The sequence below is a fragment of the Gopherus evgoodei genome, chromosome 1 (genome assembly GCF_007399415.2).
Source record: "Gopherus evgoodei ecotype Sinaloan lineage chromosome 1, rGopEvg1_v1.p, whole genome shotgun sequence".
NCBI classification, from domain to species: domain Eukaryota; kingdom Metazoa; phylum Chordata; order Testudines; family Testudinidae; genus Gopherus; species Gopherus evgoodei.
In genome coordinates this window covers 186,212,280-186,228,749 of record NC_044322.1, presented here as the reverse complement: position 1 = coordinate 186,228,749, position 16,470 = coordinate 186,212,280, and the positions used below count along the sequence as shown (strand labels likewise).

General features: G+C 45.2%; 1 protein-coding gene across 3 annotated transcripts in view; it reads right to left on the bottom strand.

Annotated features, from left to right (window-relative positions):
• CADM2 (cell adhesion molecule 2) overlaps nucleotides 1–10,117 on the bottom strand; it is a 1,079,986-nt gene extending 1,069,869 nt beyond the window's left edge. For 2 of the 3 annotated variants that reach the window (XM_030580418.1, XM_030580428.1), the window contains exon 1: nucleotides 9,716–10,116. In XM_030580418.1, the coding sequence (XP_030436278.1) occupies nucleotides 9,716–9,776 (61 nt within the window). In that variant the 5' untranslated portion in view covers nucleotides 9,777–10,116. Of the gene's footprint in view, nucleotides 1–9,715 lie in introns of all 3 variants that reach the window. The other variant, XM_030580438.1, reaches the window with a different exon arrangement.
• Nucleotides 10,118–16,470: the final 6,353 nt, after the last annotated feature.

Below are 16,470 nucleotides of genomic sequence, written 5' to 3'. Positions count from 1 at the left end.
CTTTAATGTTTCTCATTTTGCTAACAGATGCAGTACTGTATTTATCTCTTTATATTTTGAACCATAAAGTAAGTTTTTCCAGCACAGCTGACCCCGTCACGATATGATACAAGACAGTGGTAGACACAATTGAACAGTATATTTACTTCTTTAGAAGGTACAAAAGCCAGTGATTTCTTTTCCTCTTCTACTAGTGGATGCATGTCAGAAAGTGTATCATAGATGCACCAAGCAGCAGGGAAGCCATGCAGCTATTTATCTGACTCCTGCAACTAAAAGCTCAACTTTTTTTTTTAATGTATATAAAAATTAAAAAAAAACAGGCTACCATAGATTACAATCTGCATATTTTGGACAGGAAGGTAAGAGCAGGCAAATTTATAACATGCTTTTGGCTAATATATTTAATGCTGATATGGAGGGTAAGAGAGAAAACCATCACGGCGGGGGACACTAGAAATAGTGGTGCAAAGGATCCTGAATAACCTAGTTTTAACTACTACAAAGATCCAACTTAACTAATGCTTTTGAACTTCCCCTTGTTAGTAATATTTTGTTGATTGCAGTTTCTCTTGGGTTTTTTAATATTCATCTGTGCTACTTCTGAAGGTTCTATTACACATCAGTGTTCAACTGATAATCCAAATGGTCAAACAATTACAAAACTGAACTGACAAACTTATACAGCTGGAGTTGTTCTGGAATAAAGAGGATAGTGCTCATAAATCCTACATAATTCTGAAAACTAATGGCTTCTGCTTCAACTAGCTGTTTTTTCCCCTTGTTAGGGTCTAATCAGAGCAGCCCCCTACTTTTTAGCATGGTAGGAATGAAAGCAGGTCAAGTCACAGATAATCCAGCACATGTAGGTCAGTGTGGTATTTTCCATTTGTTCAGATATTTATACCGAAGTGTCTACTGTAACTGCTACTGTGAAGTGATTTGGCCTTAAATTTTCCTCAGAACTGTCAATCGGCCAAATTTTTTGGAGCTGTCTAGGTAGAGCTTCACTAAGCAGAAGGAGAGTTAAGGCTTGCCAGCACAGCTGGATCAAAGAACTGTCTGTGCTGGTTTGTTGCCTGACACTTCTGCAAAGTGAAGAAAGATGGAAATGCATAGTGTAATGCATTATGAACCCACACTGATATCCATAATAAAGATTATTTTATGTAGACATTGATCAGTTGTTTTGTATAGTGAGCTTTCATTTTAATTAAGATTAGCAAAAGAAATTACTATAAACATTTATTCAATAAGCATAATATTTAGCTATATTTCAGATTTAACCTAGATATTTACACTTTGTCATAGGAATCTGGCCTCATTTTTTCTTGGCCTTCCTCCGCCTTCCCCTCCCCCCCAAAAAAGGGGAGGAACACCCAACATAAGCCACTGAACTGCTTATCAGTAAGGATTACATTTTTGTCCTTAAACGCTGATAATCAATTCCACCATACACACAAAATGACTGAGTATTTTTGCTGTTAATAGAAAATTCAGATAAGCAAAGAAAAATGCTGCTTGAGAACTCAAAATAAACAAAGTGAATAGCCTTAAATTGTTATATACTGTCTGCCCCCTCCACAATTTCCTGCAACTAAAGTCAAACTGACAACAAAAACTCCTTAAATACTTAATAATTTTGATGGGTCGTATCAACTGCAGTCTGCCAAGCCAATTTACAGTGACTATAAATGCACAAGAGCAAAAGGAATTCCTATTTGTACTACTCTTTCAAGGATGTAGAGAGGACTATTAACCAGCATAAGGCCATATACATTATATTTCAAAGCCTATTTGACCGTACGAATTAGTGGCAGAGTATAAAGAATTAAATAAAACAAGCTTAGCTATGGTAAACAAGATTAAGACACTGCTGTACACAGCGACAAGTTTTGCATATGGTACTTTTCATATCTGAAACCACTTTACAAATCCACACTGCTATGCAAACTTTGCATAGGGACCATTTCTTCTGACACTGAAGCATAGCCACCACTGGAAGGAAACCCAGGAACAGCTTAACACTCCTCAGTAGTTCAGGGCAAGCAGGGAAAAAATTACATCTAATACTCAACCTTCAGGATTGGAAAAATTATCTCTCATGCTCAAGTAAAGTTATATTAGCAGTGATGTGCTTCTTTTTAGAGTGTGAAAGCCATGACTGCTTCCTAGCCTTCTTATTACTGGTTCTTAAACCAGCAAGGGTTTGAGATCATATGAAAGCAATATTTGCTACCTGGCTAGAGGAAAAGAAAGTACACCTCCTCTCAGTTACCCTCTTCAGTGAGATGCAGAACACATCTTTGGACCAGAAACATGTGCAGTATTATCAAGTTCCCTGTGCCCCAATATGAAGGATGGCATGAGATTCTGGGGTGGGACAGTTGTGGGTATGAACAGCAGAAAAAGGAACAAGGAGTTTTCAGAGCTAGGTTGCTAGAGGTTCACCTCAGTTTAGCATAGTCATTACAGCCTACAGTAAGAAGTTTCATATTAATTCCGGATCTTGGATTCTCCATCTTATTTAAGAAGAAGATCGGAAGATTATATTTTAAACACTGGAGACACTAGGAACTGCAAGAGATAATGTAACTGATTTCCTGAACAGGCTAGGCTTCTGTTTCATGTCATCTTCATTACCAATTTGTTAATTACTAGACTTTGTACTCTCCCCCCACCCCTGCATATTTCCCCAGATAAAAAAATTCCCATCAGAGCACTTCATCTCAGTACTGCCCTACTCTAAGAGTGTGTCTAAAATTACCACGGATCAACGCTTCAGCGACTGATCCAGTGGGGGTCGATTTAGCAGGTCTAGTGAAGACAGGCTAAATCGACCACCAACTGCTCTGCCATCAATCCGGTACTCCACCAGAATAAGAAGCATAAGGTAAGTTGACGGGAGAAACCCAGCATGGTATAGACACCGCAATAAAAGTTAACGTAAGCTAAGTTGACTCCAGCTATACGAATAACTTAGGTCAATTTAACCCTGTTGTCGAGACCTGCACTTGGCCTACTGCAGATTAAAATGAAGACTACATACATTCAGACTATATAGAACAATCTATTTATGTTAAAATAGGCTAAGAATGATTAAAGTTGACAAAAAAGGATATCATCAAGAACCTCTGTATGGCTATTCCATGGTTTTAAAATGCATATTCTACAGAGACATGGAATTTTAAAAAAATTGATTATGTACTTTTAGGCGTACAGTAAAACCCTCTCAAGGACAAGGAATGTGTACACTGAAGTCCTGCAAGTTTATGCAGTTTATTCATTACAAATGTTACATAACAGTGCCATGTATCTCCAACTGCACTGGTTTGGATTTTTTTTTTTTAATTATGCCTGCAAGACAGGTTGGTGGCACTATACTCCAGCTTTCTCAGGCTCTTTAGTCATTCTAAGTGGTACAGAGAAACCCCACTATAACTGATGTTTGGGGGTCCAAAAAATTCCATCACGCTAAATGCGGGGTCGCGGTATAGCAGGGTTTCAAGCGGTCAGTTTAAGTCAGTGGTCCCCAACCCGGTGCATTGATGTGTGCCACCTAGCGTCCCTAGTGCCTAGTGCCCAGCAGGGGAGAGAATCTGCAGCCCCGTGCTGCTAGGGACAGAGAACTCCGAGGCTGCGGATGCCAGTGCTCTGTCCCCGGCAGCCACAGGGCTGCAACTTCTCTCCGGCTTCAAGAGGAGCCGCGGCCCCGCACCTGCCAGGGACAGAGAGCCCCAGCACCCGCAGCCTCAGAGTTTTCTGTCCCTGGCAGGTGCAGGGCCGCAGTTTCTCTTGAAGCCGGAGAGAAGCTGTGGCCCTGCACTTGTCAGGGACAGAGAGCACCAGTGCCCGCAGCCTCAGAGTTCTCTGTCCCCAGCAGATGCGAGACTGCAGCTTCTCTTCCCTGCTGGGCACTAGGCGCGGGCACATCAATGTCCCGGTGGGCGCCATGGTGTTGGGGACCACTGGTATTAGGCCTTAAAGGGGAGCCAACTTATGATCGCGTTATATGCAATTTCGCGTTATGGCGGGGCACATTATTGCGAGGTTTGACTGTATCTTATAACCAGAATTTAGTCTCAGTTCAACTAAGACTAAGAATTGTTCTGAATTGTAAACCATTAAGAAGTCAAGTTTTTAAGATTTGTATTAGAACTCTTATGCAGAGAGTTACTACCAGTTAGTTCTATAGTCTTAAAGAGGGCCTAAGCTTTTCTGTTAGAAGGTAGGCCGCCACATTCTTAGCTATATAGCTATTCTATTAGTCACTAGCTGACATCGCTCAGAAGGTTTCCAGCAACTGTGCATAAAAATGACTTGTTTTTGCATTTCAAATGCAGAAACATTTAGAAAAAACTCAGAACACATTGAATTTATCTTTAATATTACTACGTATCTCTTGAACAAACAAATGCAACTACCAAAGTAAAGGCTGTTGCCTATCCCTTTAACAGCAGTGAATTTAATCCAATATCAGGTAAGAATAAAAAATGCAAACACTGCAATGGCAAAAAATCAAAAGCTGAAAGGGAAACTAACGGACTTAAGTTCTCCATCTTGTACATGCCAAAAAAACCTCAAACCCCCCCATTACAAAAAAAAAAAGTTGATGTACTTTAATTCAGGAACTATTAGTATGTTACAATGTATAGCCAGTGTCTCTTGATCAAGGCTTCCTGCACTGTGAGGACACTTGCTTTATGACAAGCTGAAAAAGAGGGTCCACTATTTAATGTGGTGTTAGCAATTGTATATTGTTATACAATGTTAAAGTGACATTAAGAACTTGATAACCACTTAAGGTTTTTTTAGAATAAAAGATAACAAGCAAGAATTTTAATAGGGTGTAAGTCACTGAACTCTTTCTTGAGCACCTAATCCAGGAGTCCTTACTCACCAAGATACAATCAATGGGTATTTCCCCAATTAAGTACTTAGTCATATTCTGCAATTATTCAGTAATACTGATTATAACTGATTATATTTAACTTCATGAGATGTGGTCTAAGAGTATTTTACATGTACATATGAAGCATCAGTGTGTACTGCTTAAGAGCCAATGAAACTTCGGTTAAACTACTCAAATTCATAAACAAGCTCTACCTCATGTTTATTGATTTAAATACTTCACACATGAGCTGACAAAGAATCATCATCAAACAAACAAAAACCCATAATCTGTTACCTTGTTTCTCTGTGCGCCAAAACAGACTTTGTAATAGTTTCTACAAGTCAAACAATCTAATTTGCGCTGAACTAATACGCTTGCGCTTAGACAACCATTTTATATCTTTGTGTGATCGATAGTAGTGGCAAGGAAATATGTAAGAATGTTCCTTACATTATATATCTAAATACTGTAGATTTGCCTAATTCAATAGTAATCCATAATTTAAACTTAGCTGAATGAGCTTTATGCATAATATACAGCTATATAGTAACTTCACATCAAAAAACTCACAATGAATTAAAAAAATTTTTTACCTACCCAACTAAATAGTGTAGCATAACTATTTCCACAGCATCATGTTATGTCAATCAATATGGGAGCTGATGTGTATCTTTTTTATAAAGATATCTGGGTTCATGATAAAGATGTTCTTATCAGCAACCTGTTTTCTATCAGTTTCAATGATAAGATGTATCAATTATCACAACTTCAGACAAAAAAAGCTTGTTAGTAGTCTATCCACTGTCATTTAAGTTACAGCAATTCAGTATTGTTTTTGAGTGTCTATAGACACTTCCCTGAAAACATTTGCCCAGTGTTAGCACTGATGTATTCAAAGTGCTTTTTCAGTATCACATACAATGCTATCCAGTGTTTTCTCAGAAGCCGAGCACATTAAGGCATTAGATGCCATTTGCATTATCACACAGCAGGGGGCTATAGTAGCTACATTCTGGGATAATCCTAACCCACGTCTTTACACAAAGAGTACAGTAAAACCCATCTTTAGTATTATAGCTTCACACATGAAGTGTTTACAATATACTGTTTGCTTGTCAAGTAAAATAAAAAAGGGTGCATCATCTGAACTCCCAAGTTGTTTTAAATGCACACTGGAAACTTTTTACATTTGGGGGGATAATATTACTAAACTCATTTAGTGGAAGAATTAAAGCAAAAAGGTAGGTGAGTGTGACAAGTATTGTGAACCAACTGAACAATTTAGTCCTCTGGGGCATAGTGCAATCACTACATAACTACTATGATTGCTTTTTTTTTTTTTAAGGATTTCTAGACTATAGAAGTTACTGTTTCTGCATCAGCCATTAGAGAGGGAAGAACAGACTAACTTCAAGTTTCTCATCTCTGAATCATAGACTATAAGGTCAGATGGGACCATTATGATAGTCTAGTCTGACCTCCTGCACAACACAGGCCACAGAATCTCACCCACTTACTCCTGTATCAAACCCCTAACCTATGTCTGAGCTATTAAAGTCCTCAAATCATGGTTTAATCCTCCAGCAAGTGACCCGTGCCCTACACTGCAGAGGAAGGCGAAAACCCCCCAGGGCCTCTGCCAGTCTGCCCTGGGGGAAAATTCCGTCCTCACCCCAAATATGGCGATCAGCTAAACCCTGAGCATGTGGGCAAGACGCTCAGGAAAGAATTCTCTGTAATAACTTGGATCCCACCCCATCTAACATCCCATCACAGGCCATTGGGCATATTTACCACTAATAGTCAAGATCAATTAATTGCCAAAATTAGGCCATCCCCATCTACCATCCCCTCCATAAACTTATCAAGCTTGAAGCCAGATATGTCTTTTGCCCCAACTGCTCCCCTTGGAAGGCTGTTCCAGAACTTCATTCCTCTAATGGTTAGAAACCTTCATCTGAACTCATCTGACAAACTGCTTCTAACCTCAGCATATTATTACTCCCTCTCCCACCACCATTTCTACCCTCCCACAGCAAGCAGTTATTAGCGGACTTTCAGAAAAGAACAAACAAAAAAAATTAATGGAGTGCTTGCTATTAATGTTATTCCATGCACTAGCTGAAAAACTATTACATGTTCTCATCTTCATATTTCCAGTGCTTCACAGTACCCAGGACTACTTTTGAAAGTGAGGCTCCTGACTGGCTTTTTGGGCACTGCGTTACTCCCATATAGGAAACATCAGCTTGACTGCCTGGCACAGTCTTTTAAGCTTAATTAGCTTAAGTTTCATTGACATGAAGTCCTCACAATCAGAAGTCAGAAATGTTTAAAATCTACAGAACAGTTTTTATTCATCTAATGAACTAGCGAAAAACTGATATCCTAAGGCCCAAGAGGAGAAAACTTTAACAAATCCATTGAATCTCTTAACACAGCTTTGGGGAGCAACGCAAGCCAACAGGAACAGGCTACTTTTACATACAACTATAAAGCTGCCAACAATAAGTATGTCAAATATATTTAACTATGCCTGCTAGCTGTGTCAAAATAAATGGTAAAACTAAACAAACAGAATTTATAAAGTACCAACATAAGGTGGACTAAAGCAATGTTCAGTGAAACTCAGCCACCACTGTACAGAACAGACTTTTACTAGCAAAAATTCAATCATTTCCTCCTCTAGTCTTACTCACAAGCAGCAAAGGATAGTGCAAATTACTCAAGTCTTAGGAATGAAAAACCTATTTCTGGAATATGTCTAAGCATATTAAGATACATCCAGGAAAAACACCTTCTGAAGCAGCACTCAAGGGCTAGGTAGATGAATATTTGAATAAAAAGTGACACCCCGCCCCCCCAAATATATCTCAACTGTGAGGTTAAAAACATGGAGACATTTTATAAATGTGGGAGAGAGCCAGATAGCAGTAAGAAGGGAACCCTTCCCTCTCCCACAAGGACAGGCCTGATTTGATTGCTTTCAGTCAGGTAGAATTGAATTATACCTTTCTTCTTGCACTTTAAAAAAAAAAAAAAACCAGTGTTGCTTGCAATGGTGCATTTTCCCTGGCACACTCCCTAAACTGTGAAAGCCACCACTTTAAAAATCTGTTTGCTTTAAAAAATGTGACGCACCGAATGCATCTGATTGCATTTTAAGAAAAAGATCAAATCCTCCTCTGGTAGCAGCAAAACCAATTTTATTGGTGAGAGACAGAGTCAGTCCAGACAGGTTTCCCCCTTCATCCTCCCTCCCTCCTCCTCCCTCCTCCCATCGCAATGAATTGACAATTCACAGGGCAACGTAAAGGCACACAGGAGCCTCAAGCCCCAGGTGCAGTCTGCCGCACATGCCCCAATAAATCTTGCATTATAGCATCAACACAGAAGCTCCTTGTGCATTCACGTACTAGGCAACTCATACAGATCGGTAAGGAAAATCAACAGTATACAACCATCATTTGCAATCGCCAAAGGAATTTAATCGCCCTCCCCTTCAATACCATCACCAAAATGCAACTTCCTCAGAAGGTGAAGTGGGTGCTGCCTGCAGGTTACTGAATGCAGTGGAGATAGACAGACCCGTCTATTTCAGCTACCCCGCAGATTACTTCTGCTTCTGGGGAGGGGGGACTGGGAGGGGAATTTAACCTCCTCTGGAGACTTTGCAAAGGATGCTCACTAGAGAGATTTGAAAATACAAACTTTACAGGGACAAAGGGAGGGGAGAACAACAAAATCCCACAAGGTCACTTAGTTCATTTGGTTCTTCCCCTCCCTTACCCCATATATAAGAAAGGGATGTTTCTGCCCCCGCAGCCATCCTAAAGAAAAGGTGCAGGGGAAGAAGTTGATGAATGACGGCTCATTGACCTCATTTAAATCCTGCCAAGGCCAACGCACTCTGGTATCTGGCAACTTCTCGTCCCCAATCAGCTGGAGAGAGGGGGAGGGGGTGACTAGCCCAAACCCAGATTCCCCCACGCTGCAGCCGGAGAGAGAGATCCTCATTACTCTCCTTCCAGCACCACGGCCACATCCTCCTCCCCACAACAGCAGGAGCCAACTCTCTCCGCCGGTTTCTCCATCCAGTGCCATTTCTATTCCTCTTGCCTTCCTCCAAAATAAGGCAAGATCGGCGGAGCTGGGAGGGGTTTCTCTTCCCACCCCTCACTCACTATTCATGTGCACGATAACAGTATTTTGCAGATTTCCCTCCACTGCAGTCACACAGCGGTTGTTACATTTCACTTGGAAGGCTCCTGTCAGTGAAGGCGAGAGGGGGAAGGAAGCGAGGGGGAGAAATCCCACCCCAAAGAGCCGAGTCTGGAAAGTAGCTGCAGGATGCGTGGCACAGCTAAAGGAGGCTCCTCAAGAGCCACACTGGTTTCGGAAACCTGGGTTTGCTCGAGGTTTTTATTTAAAAAATTTAAAAAATTCTCTCGCCTGCTGCGTTATGAGCCCAGCACCGACTCGCTCTTCTGCTTCTCGCCCATGCCAACGAGGCAGCGCTAAGAGCCACGCTCCCGCGGCAGGGACGCGGCTGCCTCTCACTTGCAGAGCCGCGTTTGCCGGGGGGCGAGGGGGGACCGAGAGGGAAGGTTACAGGGAGTTGAAGGGCTGGTGGGGGAGGGGGAGAAAGGCGGATTAAGGCTCCTGAGGCGCTTCGCATCCCTACAGCGCGGCACGAGTGAGTGCGGGAGGCTGGGGGCCAGGAGCGGCGGAGGGGGCGCAGGACCGGGGCGGAGGCGGGGGGTCCCCCCGGCTGCCTCCACCCCCGCGGCGGGGTCCCGGGGACGGAGCTGGGGGCGGTACCTTGTATGAGGAGCCCGCAGAGGCTGTAGAAGCGCAGAAGGGCGCTGGGTCTCAGCCGCATCCTGGGGACTTCCCTCGGGCTGGGTGGGCGCCAGGCAGAGCTTCCCGCAGCCTGCGCCGCCTCTCTCCGGGTGCTTCTGTCCCCCAGCAGGAGCCTCCGCCGCCTCCGCCGCAGTGTCTCCCTCTGCCTCGCTGTATCCAGTGGGGTGAGGAGGAGGACCGGGGTCGCGGGGGCGGGGGGTGTGAGGCGGATCCCTCCTCCTCTGGCGCTGGGCAGGTCCCCGCCGTGCAGTGGTGCCGGGCTCTGGAGCTGGGCGCGGAGGAGGCTGCCAGCCGCGCTCGCCTGCCTCGGTTCACGGAAAGCCCGCTCCGCTGCCCGCCGCTTCGAGCTCTAGAGACAAGGGCAATCTCGGCGCGGCTCCCCCAGCCCGGCCCCGCCCCCGCCCCTAGCCACGCCCACCACAACAAAGGCCACGCCTCCGTCCGACCCCTCCGGCCACGCCTCTGCTCTAGCCACGCCCATTCCCTCCCACCTGTCGTCTAAATCCCACCCGCGTTCAAACCACACCTCTTCTCCCCCATCTCGCCCTAGGCCCGCCCTCAAGATGGGATATGATGGACAGGACAAGTGCTCCAATGGAAGAGCCGCGTATCTGATCGTTCAGCCAATGAGTGGGTGACAGAGGTGCGAGACGCCCGATTTAAAATAGCCACAAACAAGCGTTTCAAAGAGATTTCAGCCGCGAGCGAAACCATGCCCCACCTCAAAACGACCCCACAGCTCTGAGTGGCAGACATCTGGACCAATCAGAGCTCCAGCTAGCCGCTGTACTCCAGCCAACGGGAGACACTCAACGGGAAAAGTGGGCGGGGAGAGGTACTGTCCAGAGCTGGTTCTGAAAGTGGCGGTTGGAGTTGGCGGTTTGGCGGCGGGCGGGTGCCCGGCCGGACAAGTCACGCGCTGAGCTCTGGGCCGCCGGTTGGGAGACTACACGGCGCTCTCCGGGGGCGGCAGCGAGGCGCTCAGGGCGGGCCTCAAAGACCACCAAGAGGGAGACCTGCCCCGAGCCTTCCCGGGCCGGGCGGCTGCTCTCTCGCCCCCTCGCAAGAAACTCGCGGACCTAATCACTCTCCAGCCGCCTGCCCCCTCATGACCCAGAGCCGCCGAGATAGTCACGGCGGCCCCGCCGCCCCGCGCGTCTGCCCTGCCGGAGAGAGGGGAAGGCAGGCGGGAAAGCGCCGGGAAAGCGCAATTCCGGCCCGCCTCGGGGCTGTGCAGACCACAAGGTGCTTTGGTAACGGGATGCCTCTCTGGCAAATAGCCATCGAGCGAGCCCTCAGGTAAAACCTCATCCGCATCCCAGTTGGCCTCTTGGGGAAGCCAGGAGCTACATGGTGCTGGTAGCATGGTTCCGTCCCCCTTCAAAATCAGCGCTGCCGCACAAGGAAGCGCTGCAGGGGAAACTGATTCTCCGCCTGCAACTCACACCCCTGCCCTGCTTGGCTAGTGATGGTGCCAAGTGCATCTGGACCTTCCCCTTTGCAGATGAGGTCTGCAACCACTACTCAAGGGCACTGTACTGGGCCAGCGCCTAAGGAGCCATCACTTGAAACAATCGACCTCACCATCTATCCGGTATCTGCACTCCCAGTCCTGATCAAGCTAACTGCTAAGTTCAGATTTAACTTCCAACACCATACTATGGAGGGCAATACCCTGGACCCCCTCCCTGTCAGACTTCAGGACCCCGAACAGAAGAGCATTGACAAAATCCTCTTGGTCATACAGGAGAGCCCTGGGGAAGGACATAGCTGAAAGTCACTGCCAGACCCAGCCACTGCGGGCCTCTTCCCCCTAAGGATATATACACTCCCAGCCCCCAAGAAATAGGGAGGCAGCTGGGAGCCACCACCAGGGACAGCTGACTTATGTCTCCTCACAGTGATGACCATGAGCCTCCCTCCGTGGGGAGAGAAAGCAACATATTTTCCCAAAATACGTGGGAAGAGGAAACTTGGCAACAGTGCTGAAAGAGGTTTTCCTGACTGTGACAGGAAAAGCTAGATGCAGGAAGCGTCATGGGTACCAAATTTATGGCCCTGAAAAATACGCAATGGACCATGAAATCAGACCTCCCCTGACAGGGGCGGCTCTAGCCACTTCGCCACCCCAAGCACGGCAGCACGCCGCAGAGGGGTGCTCTGCCGGTCGCCGGTCCCACGGCTCCGGTGGACCTCCTGCAGACGTACCTGCAGATGCTCCACTGAAGCCGCGGGACCAGCACGCCCTCCGCAGCCACGCCTGCGGGAGGTCCACCGGAGCCGCCTGCCGTCCTCCTGGCAACCAGCAGAGCGCCCCCCACGACATGCCACCCCAAGCATGCACTTGGCGTGCTGGGGCCTGGAGCCGCCCCTGTCCTCTGTGTAATCTAGCTATTGGAGGGGAGAGGAGGAGCAGGGTGGGAAACACATTGGCTCCAACTGTGAGTCCTGTCCAGTCTGGGAAGGGTTGGGACTTACTCTTCCTCTGCACAGCTGCTCTCAGAGGGGAGAAATCAGACCCACCTCTGGATACCTTCCCTTGCTGCAGAAAGCTCTGAACTGGGCAGCATTCTTGGAGTTCCCTGTAGCCTCAGGAGATTCACAGAGGTGGGTCTGAGCTCCCCTGTGCTGCTGGAAGCACCCCAGTTGGAGGCTCCTAGGAGCTAGTCCTGGCTGAGCTTGAGAGGGACAAGAGATGCTCTTCTCCTGCAGGGCCACATTCAAGGAGAGATCAGACCCACCTCCGGTTACCTGCTCTGGAAGCATCCCCAGAGCTTCCTGCAGCAGCCAGAAACTGTTGGAGGTGGGTCTGATCTCCCATGCTGTTGGGAACACCCTGTAAATGTCAACATTTGAAAATGTGAAATTGACTAAATTTCAAATCCTATGGCCATGAAATTGACCAGAATGGATTGTGAATTTGGTAGGGTCCTCATCATGGGGCAAGGAAAAGTTGGGAGGTTTTGCAAGTTAATAGTTCTGAGCTTCTGACAGTTATTTCTTATCTGTTTGTCTTGTCTCTGCTTAGGGAAGAGCTGTGTTTGTACAGTGCCTAGCACAATAGGACCCACACCTAGCCAGGACTCTTTGGCACTACCAGAATAAATGACTCTCTTCCCAGGACTTGTTCTAGAGGCAGGTGAAAAGGGCAGTTTTCCTGGAACCCATCTTCCAGGGGGTGCCAGACTGCTGTGCTGTTCAGCTTTTTTTGCTCTGCTGTGGTAGGTCAGTCACTCGGGATGGGTGAGAGAGGGATTTCTGCCCTGGCAGGTGGACTCATCTAGCTAGACCTATCTGTATCCTCCAATAAATTGGACATGGAATCCTGTAATTCAGAAGTGGCCTAAATTAGTGAAATCACAGTAGATAACCACAAACCACTTCTCAGACGGCACTCAAGTTTGTGAGAGCCTGTTCTCCTTCATTTCCAGAGCCATCCCTGTCCTACAAAAGTCATCTTATAGCACAGCACCTGTTGCATAATATTACCAAAATACCAGTTCTGTGAAAATACTCATGCATAACCTACAAATAGTTGACCCCAGCCAAGAACTGGATGAAAGACAGCTGGCTGAATTCTACCAGACTGACGTGATGTTTGTGACGAGAAGAAAGCTCCTTGAAGGACTGTCTCAATGGCATCTGCTGTCAGATCATTAAGATAATATTCACGTTTCATACTATTACTGGATATCTAACCAGCTAAGAAAACTGCGTTCACACCTGAATGATCCGGTGTTAAAAATGATCCTTGCAGAACCTGGAGTCCTGAGGCTGACTAGGTATAAAACTGCCACTCAAAGCAGTTTGTTCCAATCACAGCAGCTGAACTACTCTGCAACAGAACTCGTATAATGTACCCCAGTATTGCATTCTCTTTGCATTTCATTGAATAACTGGCCAAGTTACAAGGTTTTGTGTTCACTTTGCTTGAGTTGCCTGACAGAATGTTTCACTCTTACCTCTCAAGTCCCCCATATTTTACAGTACCTTCTGCTTGGGCCGTTCAGCATCCCTGTTCCACAACACAAAGACAAGCAGTGTTCCACAGCAGATTCCCATGAGAATACCTATTAGCTTAGGGAAAGCATGCATTTCTAGGACTCAGGAAGCCACATATTCCAAGATCATTTCTTCCATATTCATTGCTGTTTATTAGCAAATAGTAGCTATTTTTAGGGACAGTTAAGTTTGCAGCAGGACACCTCAAAGCCTTAAAAGCATGGAAATTAAGGGGAAAGACATGCATTCCTTTCTGTTTTCATATTGCTTACAGCATTATGAAAATGAACTTCTCCATAAGACTTTCATTTACATTCCCAACAGCAATTACTTGACAATGATCTAATATGCTTTATCAATGATATGAAGAGATCAGCACATCACATACCTTTTCATAAGTTGCTCTTGTCCAAGACCAATACAGGTTTGAGTAAGTTTTTGATCGAGTGAGGAAAATCAAAACGTGACAGATTGAAAGTTCAAAACCACGTGGCTGTTTATTGATGGGGGATAAGTTGCAACTTGGGCTGGGGAGGAGCGCTTTTACCAACTAACAATACTATTAGAACGAGAATACACATCTTGAAACAATCTATTTACAACCAACAACAGGAAACCAAATGATCTGTGATTAACTGCTCATCAGAAATAAGAGCAGATACACCAAACTGAGTAAAACTATATACATTAACCAAATATTGTAATGTACAACAATTAACCACAATAGCAATCAATACAACAATTTAACTTTCATACACTATATACATAACTTGGTACCAAGTAACAACAATATATACAGTTCTGTGCCAAATAAGGGAGGGAAAAAGAGTAGAGACTAAGCAAACAGAATATTCACAGAAATGAAGAGGCTAAGCAAACAGAATACTCACAGAAATTAGAATACAAATACCACACTCCAGGCGCAGCTGACCAGCGGTACAGACACCAAGGGCATGATGAATTGGCAGGACACAACACAAGTTGGCAAGATACACAGGAGACCCTCCTGGCTGAAAGGGTGCTCAGGCCTTCCAGCTAACATGCGGAGACTCCTCTAGATCTTGGTGCGAGACATGGTTTTATTCGAAAGCTCTCTTACTCGTGTCAGCATCTGATTGGTCCCTAGCTCCTTCGCCTTCCAGGTTCCAAGCTGGAGCCCTCCACGTAAATAGGATCTGCACACGGCACACTACCCTTATGCACACAGCATGCTGGTATTTTTGCACAAGGCACTAGCCCGACCCCTAGGTAACCAGGCAAAAAGAGTGGGAAAATGCACACAGCACTATAATGTTTCACACCGCATTAGCCTGACCCTTAGGTGACCAGGGAAAAGGAGCAGGAAAATGCACACAGCACTATAATGTTGCACACTGCACTAGCCTGACCCTTAGGTGACCAGGGAAAAAGAGCAGGAAAATGCACATGGCACTATAAAGTTGCACACGGTACCAATGTGACCTTTTGACCAACAATTGGCCATACAGACGCCATGTAGGGCTACAACAGCTCTGTTTTAATACTGCAGAGGTCACATTTAAGTTATTATATTGGAGTTTCCCTAGGCTACAGAGGTTTTTGGAGAGGAAGTCTGCGCTTCAAAATTCAATATGTTTGCCTTGGCATACTTGTTTTCCATTATGGATAAGAAGAAATAATTATTTTAGCTAACTACTACTTTCCTAAGGAAATAGCAGATGAGATGGAAGAACACAGCCAAAATACAGCTCTCAGAATAAAAAAAAGAGGTACAAAGAAAAGGGACAATCCAGTAAAAAAATGTTGCCAGAAGGGGTGATTTTTAAAACTTGTTCTTATCAACTCTTCCATCAACCTACCATGAAAAACCCAAATGGTGCTCAAAGCTCAGCTTTTCTTTTTACCCTTTCAGTATGACTTACAAATCAAAGGTTTAAAGCTCCCATTAAAACTGAACTCGCTAATGTAGCCTTAACTATGGTTCACCCAATATACATAACCCACTTGTACAATTATCCATTCAATGAAAGTTTAGCAAAAGTCACTAAGAAAACACATCTCAGGAAAAAGTAGAAGAAGCCTAACCAGCCACCTAATTAGTCAAAATAATATTCATGTATCAACAAATCAGGACCCAAAGCTATATACAAAGCAAAAATCAGTTCCTAAGAAGCTAGCAAGCTTTCAGGAACAGTATCCCTGATGAGGCCACAGCATGCCTACTGGCTGAGCTTTGAGACTTTGTCCTCACCCACAGCCATTTCAGTTTTGGGGACAACTTATACTTTCAAGTCAGTGGCACTACTATGGGTACCCGCATGGCCCCACAGTATGCCAACATTTTTATGGCTGACTTAGAACAACATTTCCTCAGCTCATCCCCTAGTGCCCCTCCTATACTTGCGCTACATTGATGACATCATCATATGGACCCATGGGAAGGAGGCCCTTGAAGAATTCCACCTGGATTTCAACAATTTCCACCCCACCATCAACCTCAGCCTAGACCAATCCACACAAGAGATCCACTTCCTGGACACTACAGGGCAAATAAGTGATGGTCACATAAACCCCACTTTATACCGGAAACCTACTGATCGTTACACTTACCTACACACCTCCAGCTTCCATCCAGGGCACATCACACAATCCATTGTCTACAGCCAAGACCTAAGATACAACCAAATTTGCTCCAATCCCTCAGACAGAGACAAACACCTACAAGATCTTTA